Source organism: Pyrgilauda ruficollis, unplaced genomic scaffold (genome assembly GCF_017590135.1).
Source record: "Pyrgilauda ruficollis isolate IOZ18807 unplaced genomic scaffold, ASM1759013v1 scaffold91, whole genome shotgun sequence".
Lineage (NCBI taxonomy): Eukaryota > Metazoa > Chordata > Aves > Passeriformes > Passeridae > Pyrgilauda > Pyrgilauda ruficollis.
The window spans coordinates 1,598,371-1,611,256 of record NW_024531155.1 but is presented as its reverse complement, the minus strand read 5'-3'; the positions used below and the strand labels follow the sequence as shown (position 1 = coordinate 1,611,256).

The 12,886-nt window shown below is 40.5% G+C and overlaps 1 protein-coding gene across 1 annotated transcript in view; it reads left to right on the top strand.

Annotated features, from left to right (window-relative positions):
* The first annotated feature begins 280 nt into the window (after positions 1-280).
* The window catches only part of LOC121365227 (hedgehog interacting protein), a 68,153-nt gene continuing 55,547 nt past the window's right edge, over positions 281-12,886 (top strand). Inside the window, exons 1-2 of the mRNA XM_041489233.1 lie at positions 281-547; positions 7,545-7,740. Of these exons, the coding sequence (XP_041345167.1) occupies positions 281-547; positions 7,545-7,740 (463 nt within the window). The remainder of the gene's footprint in view (positions 548-7,544; positions 7,741-12,886) is intronic.

Genomic DNA, 12,886 nt, shown 5'->3' with positions numbered 1-12,886 from the left:
CCCGCCGGGGCTCGGGGGCTCGGTCCCCCCCGTTCCTGCCTCTTCGGTCCACCTTTTTGGAAGAAGCGGGGGTGGCCGAGGTGCTGTTCCTCCGACCGGAGCTGGTCGGCTCTTTAACCGCTGCTGTTATTATTCTCCTCCAGACTTTCCCCTTCTGGGGGAGGGAGGTGGTTTCCTGATCTGAAGTGCAAAGAAAAGTCAGTGGGATTCCCCTCCTTCCTTCTCCCCCCACCCACCCCCCCCACCCCCGGTTTGGGTGCATTCACACGCTCCCTCAGGCATGATGCTCAAGATGCTGCCGTTTAAGCTGCTGCTGGTGGCCGTGGTTCTGTGCTTCTTCGAGGGGGATGCCAAGTTTGGGGAGAGCGGCGCCCGGAGGAGAAGGTGCCTCAACGGGACCCCGCCGCGGCGGCTGAAGAAGCGGGACCGGCGGGTGCTGTCCCCGGAGGCGCCGGGCGGCGGGGAGGCGATGTGCCGCGGCCTCTACCCCCGTCTGTCCTGCTGCTCCCGCTCCGAGGCGCAGGGTCTGCCGCACGCCGAAGCCAAGGTAAGCACCACCTGGGGCTGCGCCGGGCTTTGCGGGAGGTTTTTGGTGTTCTGGGCTTCTTTTATTATTTTGCGCCGAGCCACGCACCGGCCGCGAACCTGCCGCGCTCCGACGCGGGTGGAGGGGGCGATGCCGCGGCGGGGGGCGGCCGCTCCCGCCCGGGGGGCGAGGGCGCGGCGGGAGCGGGACCCGGGTGTGGGTCTGACGCTGCCTCGGGAGGCGCGGGCAGCCGGCTCAGCTCCGCGCCCGGAGGGGACACGGGCAGCCCGCGGGGGGAGCGCTGTGCCGGCCCTACCGCCGGCTCTGCAGCCGAGTTACTTTTCTGTCCGCAGCGCCCGAGTTTCCGGCGGCGGCCCCGGCGCCGGTCCCGTCCCCGTGCAGCGAGGCCGGGCCGCCCGCAGGTATCGCCGCTGCCCGGGCGCGGCTGCGGGGAAGGGCGGAGGAGCCGGGCGGGCGCCCGGCAGAGGCCGCGGCAGCGGAGGGGCCGGGCTGTGCTTTCGCCCGGCGGTGCCATCCGGGTTGGGGTTTTCCTGGCGTGAAAAATCGTGTCCAGTTTGCTCCACATGCTTACTTCGGGAGGGGGCTTGGATGGTGGCTTGATGCCGGTGTGCCAACATTCCGTGATCTCCGGCCGCCTCGGGGCCCGTGTGCTACTCACGGTTCAGAGTGTCAGCGCCGAAAGCCCCCCGAAGTGTCCGCGGTGGAGCCCGGACTCCCGGCTCTCGCCCAGGGCCGGTGTCTCACCAGGTGCCGTGAGATTCTCTGCCTTTCCACGTTACCTGGCAGCCTCTCTGCCCAATTTCAAGCTGCGGTCATGTGAAGGGAAGCACCTCCTCTGCTCACCGATTTTTTAAAATTGTCAAGTTCTCTGCATCCTTTAGCAAGTTAAATTCTGCTTATCAGCCTGTTGCTTAGATTTTCAAACGCGTGGGTACCTAACCAGGCAGGACTGTGTTTGATAAGCTGTGCTGTGCTGGCCAGTGCTGCATCCGGGGGTATGTACGGGGAGGGAAGTTGCGGAATAATGTCATTAAGAATCACAGCACATGAAATAAACAATCAGGTGCCTTTAAAAAATATTATTACTTTTCCTTTTCTTTCCTTTTTTTTTTTTAAATTGTTTCTGGTTTTGTTTTTTTTTTGGGTTTTTTTAAACATTTCATCCTCCTTTAGGTTTAATTAAGAATTCCTCAGTTACAACTCTCTAGTTGTCAAGGTCTGAGAGACTCTTGGAAAACTTGTGTTTCAGTCTTGCTGGCCCAAGCATAATAAAAAAAAATACCCAGTCTGAATCGAATTTTTATGCTCAGTTCACGGTAGATTTCACTCCATTCTCATGTAAACAGCTTCTACGAATCAACATATGTGTCTGGGTGGTATCTCTCACTTTGTTTTGTAACAAAAAGCCATATTGCATCATTTAATTTGCTCAAGTCATGCAAATAGGAAAAAATCAATAGGACAAAAAGGGGTCGACTTATCCTCCTCCCCACTAAACTGCTGCCCACACACAGAGTCCTGTTGCTTATGGCAAAAGAATAACAACAACACCATTGTGTTTGTTAGTTGGTTCACTAATGGGTGAAACTGGAGAACATCATTCTCCTTCAGTCCCCAGCTCTGTCCAAATGTTCATGCCTTTTGAGGGAGCATTTGTCCTACCCCCTCTATTCCCAGATGATTGAGAACTGTCTTACTGCAGGTTTTCAGCTGCAGATCTCTCTTTATTCATACCATATGCAGCAGCAGTTTGAGATTCAAGGCAGATATATTTCTTCATGTTGTCTAGAGACAGTGTCATTAGGCTCCTGTGTGATGATTGAATTAAACTATAACCACACACAGATAACCTGAACTATCTAGCTGGGGGAAAAAAACCCCAGAAAAATAAAAAGAAAAAAATAATAAGGACTGGAAAATATGTCCTTAATTCACCCTGTTTGCAGTGTCTCCGTGGCATATATACTACTGAGATTATTCAGTGCTTGGAGACCCTTGTGGTAATTGGTTGAATGCAATAAACTGGAAGTTCAACTTTGGTTAGTTTTCCATCCCCAGGCAGTTGAAGTGTTTATTCTCTTCTTACTATTACTTTAAAATATCTTTTAATTCCTTTTCAGTGTGGTTTTTTTCTTACTGATGGTACTAAAAACTTGATGTAAATGTGAGGAAGTGACCACAGTACCTATTCCTGAGCTGCTGAACCCATTTAATTTTGGGGTTTTTTTTTAATATAAATTACATTTTTAAAGGAATGTTGTACAGGGTTGTAAAATCAGACTTTTTTCACTGAAGATTAATTTTAATGAAACTCACAAGTCTGCTTTATCATATGCAATAAAGATATATTATTAAAAAACATGTCAACATATACGTAATTTATAGTTGACAGAATGAGGTGGTCATTCTGTAGAAGACTTGGCAAAGTATTATGGTATACATTTGAATGTAACTTTTCTAAAAGCACGTTATTTTAAACTTTGTTCTACTACAGTTCCCAAACCAGCTTTTTTAAACTCCATCCACTACCTACATGATGGAGAGGCCATGCCATTAACAGAAATCTGAGCACTGCCATCTTTTAAAAAAAAAAAAAAAATTAATTGACCATGCTTAGTAGACATTCTAATAAGATGATGGGTCTATGAGAATTTTTGACCAAATTATTGATCTGTGCTTATAAATGAAAACACCACCTACAGTTTTGGGAACAATAACGGAGCTACCGTAAAGAGCAGATACAACACTGCACTGGCTCAAGTAAAATATTTGCATCCTGTTGTTGACATTTAACTCTTTTATTTTTCTGCCAATATCCCCGTGTTTATGAAGGGCTGCTACATCCCAGCCAAACATTGTGATATCAATTTTTCTAAAAGTTTGCCTACAGCCTGACAGGCAAAGAAGTCCTCTCTACCTTGGATGGTTTCACAGCCAAGGCTGTCAAGGAATGGGTGAAAAGTAATTGTTTTCAAGTGTGCCCTTTTACAATCATTTGTTTGCTCTGGCTCTTTCATGAACAAAGGCTATTGTTGAACACATCCAACTAAACAAATAACTCATCTTGGGGTCCCTTTAACAGCTGCCTTAGTACAATGATCTATTTAAATATTACCCTAAAATTGAAACTGAACTCTTTAATGACATAATCCAGCACTATAATACAGAAGAGGCATATGTTCAACTCAACAGCTGAACAATCTCGTCAGCACATGATTTTTAGACATAAATGATTGTATATCAAATATGGCTTAATGCAATGACTTATTTCACTGGTTTCTTCCTTGTGTTAGCATCAAAATTCTACTGCCTTTCTCTAACTAGATATGACGGCTTACAGAAAACAGATGACAATATTAGTGGTAAAGAATTTCTGTCTCTTGTGTCATCTTCTGTTCCTTCTTCTTTGCACTCTTCCTTCTGTTGATAAACCAATTTAGTATGCTGTGCTTTCCTGTGCATTCCAGGATTTATCTTACCTTTAGTCTACCCGTTCTACTTTCATGTGGCTAGAGATTAAAGGGTGATCTTACAGATGTTGTAAATTAGTCAGCAGCAGGCATAATCATTATTAGGCATGTTGCAATAAATGTTTGGAAGTTTTACATATTTTCCAGAGAGCAGTTAGTTTAAACCACTGCAGTTTGATGGTTTCACATACGACTTTAAAAATTGAAGCAGGAAATTAGTTTACATTTCTTCAAAAGTCCAAAGCCATTGTCAACTTTGAGATCATTTTCAAAGTAGACATCCAACAGAAAAAGCTTCATTTAAATAAGTATTTCAGAATCTGCTTAGAACTGGTTTAGTATACTCCAGGATAAATACATTATTGATTTACTGAAATTCAGAATAGAGACTTGTCCTATCTCCAAGCCAATACAGAGTTACACATCAGACCTCACACAGAGCAAATGTTACCACCCTATTTTGCTTGAGCATTCTAAAAGTTAAGTAACATTGTACTTGATTTTCAGATAATTGATTGACTCTCATTCCTTAATCTTCTGATTAGCTATTATATGACCAAGATTCATTCCAGAAATGACATGAGGGGGTGAATTCCTGTGGTTAATTCCTGGATAGCAGCTGCTCAGGGGGATTAGGATCCTTTTGTCTTAACTTTGAGGACTGAAATGTTGGCAAGCCTGTATCACCAGGCAACGTCAATTACGTTTTCCACAAGAAACAGTAAATTAGCTTTGCCATCCTGTAATTTATTTTTCCCCCCCTGTTCACAATGTGTTCTGGAGTCTTCCAGTAGAAGTACAGTTTTCTGTCTGCATCTCTGTGGAGTTAATTCAATAAACACACTGAATATTTACCTAGTAATACCTTGTGTTTACTTGTACTTCTAAACACACCATCACACTGTTACCACAAGAAAGTCTGAGATGAACTCCCTGATGAAAACTTCAGAGACTTCTGCAAACCAGGTGGTACTACTGCATGTAGGCAAGTACTTTGAAGGGTCTGTACTCACAGCCCTTTGATGGAAGCACCAAAATGGGTCATTTCATCCACTTGTCCAAAGACAAGTGACATGATAATGATCTTAAAAAGTAGTATTTATGTATAGTGGTTTTGCTCAACCCCTGATGGCCTCAGACTTTGTCCTGTTTGGCAGCCAATGACCTGATTGGATTGTACAGGCCCTTCCTTCCCTGTATCACAATCATAGCATCCCTTAGGGAAGTTCAGCTAGTGCAGAACATTGTCTCAGCAGCATGGATTGCTGCAAGCATGTCAGTTGTCTTCTCTGCTACCTGGGGTGCAATCCTCAGCAGTATTCAAGTGGAAAGTTTTAGTTGTTATATATTTTGGTTATAGTTTATAGCAGTTATCATTATATTTTTACTTCTTGTTGTCAAGATTTACCATATCTAGAACAACATCTGAAACTCAAGAAAGAAGACTAAGGGTAAGAATTCTACTGCTATGGCCCAAATGGGCAAAAGGAATCTAAATTTTTTCAGGAGAGAAGAACCTGTGGCCATGGAAGAAATTCCCAAAAGAATTCAGGATTAAGGCAAACCTTTTGCTATACATGCAACATGCATGGGTCATTTCTGTCTGATTGATTGCTGTCTTAAAACTTAAAAAAAAAAAAAAAAAAAAAAAAAAAAAGACGAACCCTTTACAAAATATGTGGGATAATTATATTCTCAAGAAAGGTTTGAAGTGAGATAATAAACTATATGAGGCAGATGTTAATCACATTACTCACCTGCAGGTGCTATGAAGCTGAGGATAGTTTGACAGCAGATAGTCTGAAGAACAGAACATTTAATGCATTTAGTGATCCTGGCAAACCTGGAGGAATTCTTTTTGAAGCCAATGGCAGCACATCCACAATAAGGGTAGAAGCCAAATGGCGTTCTTCTAATCAGTGGTCCAACTTCCAACACTAAACTTTAGTGCACATTTCAGATGGTCTTTTGACAATATATGTATGGTAAGACTAAATTTTCCTGGATAGAGATTGCCTTCTAAATTAAGGTTGTTATAAATAGGATGCTGTTTAAATGTATGGGCCATATATTGTGCAATATTTTGAATACATACCTGTTTTAAACAATTGAAAGTGCATTTCTCTCAAGCATTTGAGGTCTATGTAATTATGCCCTGTAAATAAAAAGCTGAGTTCAGACCTGTGTTATCAAAGTACAGTATCCTAGAAGAGAGCTGACCTATGAGACAGCAAACTGAAGCATATTCAGAGTGTTCCTGCACTAAATAACTGATTTATCAAAAGCAACTTAGATAATTCCCTATAATGTTACATGGCAAGGGAATGACATTGGAAAGTCCTTCCGTAAATGAGTCCAGAGATACAAACTATAGAAAAACTAGCAATATTTTCAAACGTGTGATTTGCAAATATTTACAAATTTCATACAATACATGTATTTACAACATCAATATTTTTTAACATAAGTGTCTTACAGTCTCTGTTTGTAACTGTGTTATATAAATAGTAGAAAGAACCTGAGCTTTGGTTTTGCACTGGTCAGATTCAGACCCTCTCAACGGAGAGAACACATTTCCCACTGCCCACTATTGGGATGAATGACCAAAAAACAATCCATGTAGTTAACAATACATTAATAAAGTACATGCATTCAAAAGCTAATAAAGACAACTATGCTGTTTTCCATTATTTTTCATTATTTGATGACTACTTAGGCTCCTGTGTTTACTTAAACACATCATCATTTGTGGTTTCGTGCCTCTTTAAGTGCTGTACATCCATAATATATGGTTTTTTCAGGACAAAGTTACAGTTTCCACATTGACACAAACAAGACATTGCAAATTCTACTTTTGCACTTAAAATAGAAAAATATGTCTGAAAACATACAGGGTTTCCCACCTCCAAATAGTGTGCCTTAGAGAGAGCAAAAGGCAGAGCAGCATTTAAAGCATGAAAAATCCATGGCACCTGCTGAATTCCACAGTAGTCATTTCCGCAGCCAGGCTTTGTGTTGTTCAGATACACCTATTTTACAAATACATGGTTTTCCTGATGTGTTGTGATGCGAGAATTTTAATTTTTAGTCTCTAAACACTTGAGTAGGCCACCTTACAAGTTAGGATTTTAGGTATTTCAGAGAAGTGGGTGGGCCTGATGGTCTAAGTCCCTCTTATATAAATGATTCCTCTAGTTCAGAGTTTGTCTATGTGATGGCGGGCACGGGTGCTTAAAATAACTTGAGTATGGTTATTCTTATCTGAGAAGCAAGCTCAGATAGGAAATCTATACTTATGGAAGATTTTGTGAGAACCCTCTATAAGAAATCAGAGAAATTAAATTCACACTGTACCAATGGCATATTGCTCATTTCCTAGTAATAGCTTTTGCATGAAACTCGATGTGTTCATAGTAACTGTATTGGTTCCATTAGCATTATTTGTGGCGTTAGGCCATGCAATCTGTCTTTGTGGAGGATGGGGACAGAGGTCACAGGTTTACTTGTCTCTGGTTTGTGGCTTGCAGGTCCTTTCTGTTACCAACAACACAGAATGTGCGAAGCTACTGGAGGAAATCAAGTGTGCACACTGCTCACCTCACGCTCAGAACCTATTCCACTCACCTGAGAAAGGGGAAACTGCTGAAAAAGAGCTAATGCTTCCCTACCTGTGCAAAGACTATTGTAAAGAATTCTATTACACCTGCAGAGGCCACATACCAGGTAAAACTCATAACAAAGTATGGGGCTAAAGGATGTCCTGATATGTTGATATTGCCTGAGCAGTTATAGATCCAGCTTTTAAACAGGAAAAATCCCCACTGACATCCAGGGGAATTTGCTCAAGCAGGGACAGAATGTCTTCACAGCACATCTTGTGTGGGGAGATAAATACTTTGAGGGCTTTCTTGCCACCCTCCTGTTAAACTCACCCTGAAACACACATGGTTAGATTGTTGTCAAAGGCACGTGAAACTCTTACCTTTGCTGAAATATTATTGCATTCATTCTAATAATGCAAACAAGCAGCTGGCCATCCAGAAGGCTATTCTAAATGATAGATTGCTTTAAAATGCAAGAAATGGCTTTTTGCTGTAGCCTCTAAAAGCTGATGAGTAAAGTGTTTTTTCTGGTTTTGTTACCCTAGAAACTGATGTTTTTTCCACAGGGTTTAAAACCCATTGAAATCAAAGGGCCCCATTTGATAGACTTCTGTGATCTTTGAATCACTTCCAGCGTGCTGTTAACAAGCAAATTCTTAACTTACCTAACACTTCCTCACTGTATTCAGTGGAGTTAGCTGGACATAGCCAAAAGCGGAGTTTGCCCTGTGTTGTCTGAGGCAGTCACCAAATGTGTGCTATCACTTGTAACTATATCAACAAAATAACCGCAGAGGATGGCTCTTTTAGAAACACTGTCTTAAGACACTATTATGTTAAATAACATCTTTGGTATTCCCAATAGTAAATTATTTATATGGTTAAGACTGTCATTTTTAAACTATGCTTTTTTCCCTGTCCAAACACTACTTATAAACAATGCCACACAGGAGAAAATAATTAAATAGGTTAAGATTTCTTTTTTTTTTTTTTTCTTTAAACTAGCAACACAGACTGGAAAAAAGGACTTGTTAATGAGATGAAAAATGAATTTGTGAATAGTCACTTTTAATGTATGAACACAGCTTTGTAATATAATATAAACATATTTGAGTAAAGGGGATAGTTTAAGTAGATGGGATTTGGAGGACGGTTTTTTAATTGCATGTTCACAGTGTGTACTTGTTTTCTCTGAAACCCCAAGAGTGCAGGGATTTTTTTGCAATGTTCTTTTATTGACTTGAGAAAACATTTTGAATTGACTTACTTTTTCCCTTTACTGTGCTTTAACATGTATCTCAACCCATTCAAATATGAAAATATTATTATTGTCTTTATAAACTAAGAGATGTTTCTAAGGCTTTCTTAAACCAGCTGTTTCTTGCTCTTTATCACATTCCCCAAAGCAAAGCAGAATAGATCATATTTGCCAAGACTGCCTGCTGAACAGCGATAACAGATTAGATATTCTAAATGTTTGGCTCATATAAGAAGTCAGCACAAAGACATTTTTGACATGAGTTTGTAGCTAGCACAAATGATTTTCATATTCTGCAAAACGAGACCCTCAGAGTTGTTTTGTGACATTCTGTGTTTATGAGGAAACAATTTATTTAATTGAAAAAAGTGAGAGGGAAAAGAAGGAAAGAAGGAGGAGGTGGAGGGAGGGAGGGAGAATGAGAAAGGGCTGAGCAGCACAGGAGCTACAGCCACAGGAACCTCGCTCCTCAGATCAACATATGTGGTGACGAATGACAAATTTATTTTTCTACAAAGTTTTGTGTATATGTAAAACTGCTGAAGTGCATCAAGATGTCAAGTGCTTTTTGTGACCACCCAGGTTGCCTTGAAAGATAACCAGATGAAAGCATAACTTTAGCACTGGGCAGAGCACTGTGCTTTGCAGGAAAAGAACTTACATACTTCAGCATCAGTTAAAATAGGATTTTTCCTACATCAATCAGATGCTAATAATTGTTTTAAATACTTTTCCTGAAAATAGGTTGTACTAACAAAAACTTGTTGCTTGCTTTCATCCACCAACAGGATTAATTTGGTGAGTTGACTGGTACTCATGGTCGTGGATATCTATTCTAGCATTTCCCAAATGTATTCATTAAGATTCAGGTCCCTCTTTTTAAGAAGATGGCCTATAGGATTTTAATGCAGTTCTATAATCTTGTACATTCTTAAACATAAGTAATTAAAATTACTTATTTGGGGGTTCTGTTTTCCTTGTGAGACTTGTATATCTGTAATAATATTTATTGCAAAAGAAAGAAAAAAAGTAGAAAATGTGGAAGCTATGTTTTCAGCTTAGCCTGGAGGATTTTACAAAGAGTTGAAAATTAGCAGGCCCCCAAACCCAAGGTCTCTGGCAATGATTCACTGTGCATTTGTTAAAGTGTCGAATAATTACTCTTCCTCCATTAGGGAGTGCTAATTGTTTCTGAACACCAATACAACAGAGATTAAGGAAATTGCTGACTACAAAAATAATTTTATCCCTGTGCAAATGAGAAATATTATTAACATTTTAAGACAGCAAGCATCTTTTCTGGGACTGAAATGTTAGCAGTACATCTTAACCAAGAAGGCTGGGAAATTATGCATCAGTTTTTTTCATGACTTAGCTTCAAAAATTCATTTATGTTTTGTCTCCTGCAAAGATGAAAACTCTAGCAGATCCTTCGTTAACTCTTTTGAAGACAGCAGTTTGCCCACCAGTTATGACTTTATCAGAACTTCTACTGACTTCTTAAGAAATATTGAGAGAAAAGGTGGCCCTTATTCTTTATTCAAGCAGAATTATATCAGAAGCTGTTAGGATTGTGTGGATGAGCAGGAGGGTGTAATGTTTCACAAAGACTTTGAGATTAGAGCTTCTCTGCTTCATTCCAGATAACTGTTCTGATTATTTCTCATATAATCTTTACTACAAGCCTCGGTTTAAGGGATTATTGATGGAGACACTGGAGTTAAGTGATTTAATGAAGTGTCTTCAGTCAATATGAATTTTAAGTTTTCCCTTTCCGTAAGGGAAGACTGTCTAATATTTATTACTAATATAGCTAATAAAGAAAGCCACAGCTGATTCTGCCTTTAGACATAATCAGAAACTTGATCCATGCCATTGGAAGTGGCATATTCTAAGGAACAAACCTGTGCCACAGCCATGGTGCCATCCAAGGACATGGGAGAGATTTTGAGCTATCTGACCTCTATTATTTTCATTTGAAGAAATGGGTTCCAGATGATTGTGGGTGAAATCAGATCCAGGCCCAGATCTGAATCCAGACATTACCAGAACAGATGTCTGATAGGATTTTTCAAGCACCAAACAGGGTGTTCCAAAATGTTGGAATTCTAGCCCAAAACACTGGAATTCTAAGACATTCTACAACTCACTGAGCACTTCCAGAAGTTCTAAAATGACTGATTAATAGTCACAGTCAACATAGTCAACCTTCAGAAAAATAGTAGTGGATGGTAAATTTGCTGCTGGTAACAAGAGCATGAAGGGGATCAACCCTGGCCCTGCCTGTGTGCAGGAACCTGCAGTGTCTGAGCAGAAGAGGGTCACCAGTCATTTGAAAACCAGCTGGAAATTATGTTAGCTACCAGTGGACTTAGTACATTTTAAAACAATCTGTCTGAAATCATTTGGTCTTTGGTTTGGTTTTTACTGGCTGTTGAGAAGAGAGGAGAATGTGGGGTTTTTGTGAACAAATTCACATTTAGCAGTCAAAGATACAAATCAGAAAAGAAATCCCCAAAAGGTAAAGGCTGCTTTGACACAATGTTGAACTCTGTGCTCAAGGTCACAGCAAAAATAAAGCAGGTGAGCCTGATATCCAGATGCCCTCAAAGGCTCTGCAGGTTTACTCAGATGAGCGGATGACACTCAATCCTGCATGCAATGCCAAGTCTTTGACTTGCTGCAAAGACTGAGACATGTGCTACCATGGCACTGGAGTTGTGTGTCAAAGAGAAAAGGAAAGGGAATGGGAAATCAGGGAATCCTGCAAAGTGAAATTTGGTGAAGATAGGACAGGAAGGGAGATACAGTGTGAGGAACAACTGGCTGCAAAACAAGTGGAGAGAGGAGGTGGGGATCAGCTGGGAGCAGTTTTCCTTTGAAAAGGCTTTTAATCTTGCAATTTATTCCCACAGTGTTTTATAAAGGCGAACACAGAAAGCCTTCACTGTAGCTGCCTTAACTGAAAAGCCTGTCGTTGGATTCTTGTTTGCAAGACAGAAAGTTTAGCATAGAAATGCAAGCCTGTGCAAAATCTGACACTTAAACATGATGTTTAATCATCCTTTGTGATTTCAATTTTCTTTGTTAACACAGGCACCGCTCTGTCAACGAATACACAGCTGGTAGGAAGTTTGTAATAATAAGTATGAGTTTTTTAAAATAAATTAGTTAGTACAGAAATTCACACAGGACCAAGGGTTGCAGTCCCTATTACTTTTTTTTTTTCTTTTTCTCCAAACAATTCTAGTGCTTAGGGGCACTTGTCAGGGACCATTCTTCTGGACACTGTACAAACTCTGAACAAAATGGCAAACTGTACACTAAAGACCTTACAATCTAAGCATGAGAAAGAAGATAATAAATGGCTACAAGCAGATAGGAGTGCAGAAGCAAATGTTTCTCTAAATGTCCTCAGTGAAGCTGTTAGTATGTTAAATGGAGCATATATAAGACATTTTTCCTAAATTACTGTTTTTTATAGAACAAAATAGCAAAATTCCGCCCTTAATGCACAGGTGAAACTGTATTTACAGAGGTCACATTCCTTCCAGTAATGCAACATTTTTCATAGTTTAATTCTAGCTCCACTTTTTTACAAGCATTTCTAATGAAAATGCTCCATAAGCCTTATCCTTTCCAGAATCTGCTGAAGGGTTTACTAAACAGCAAAAGGCAACTGCAGTGCAGCATGCACTTTAGTGCATGATAAAATATTTCATGAGGCAAAGGGATTAGTCTTACATACAAGAAAAGGCATTGCGCTGCTCAAGTGAGTTTGCATCTGATTGTTATTTGAAATGGACATGAGTGAACAACATGATCACAACCTGCTCTGGGTTTCCCTGACTAAAGATAACACTCAAGCCAAGAGAAGTTCATCTTTAGTGATTAGTAAATTGTATACTTGGAAAATTCTAGAAATTCTTAGTAATCATACACCTCTAATCTGCTATTGCATTTTTTCAAATGACCCACTGTGCCTAGAGAAATAAATTATTAAAGACAT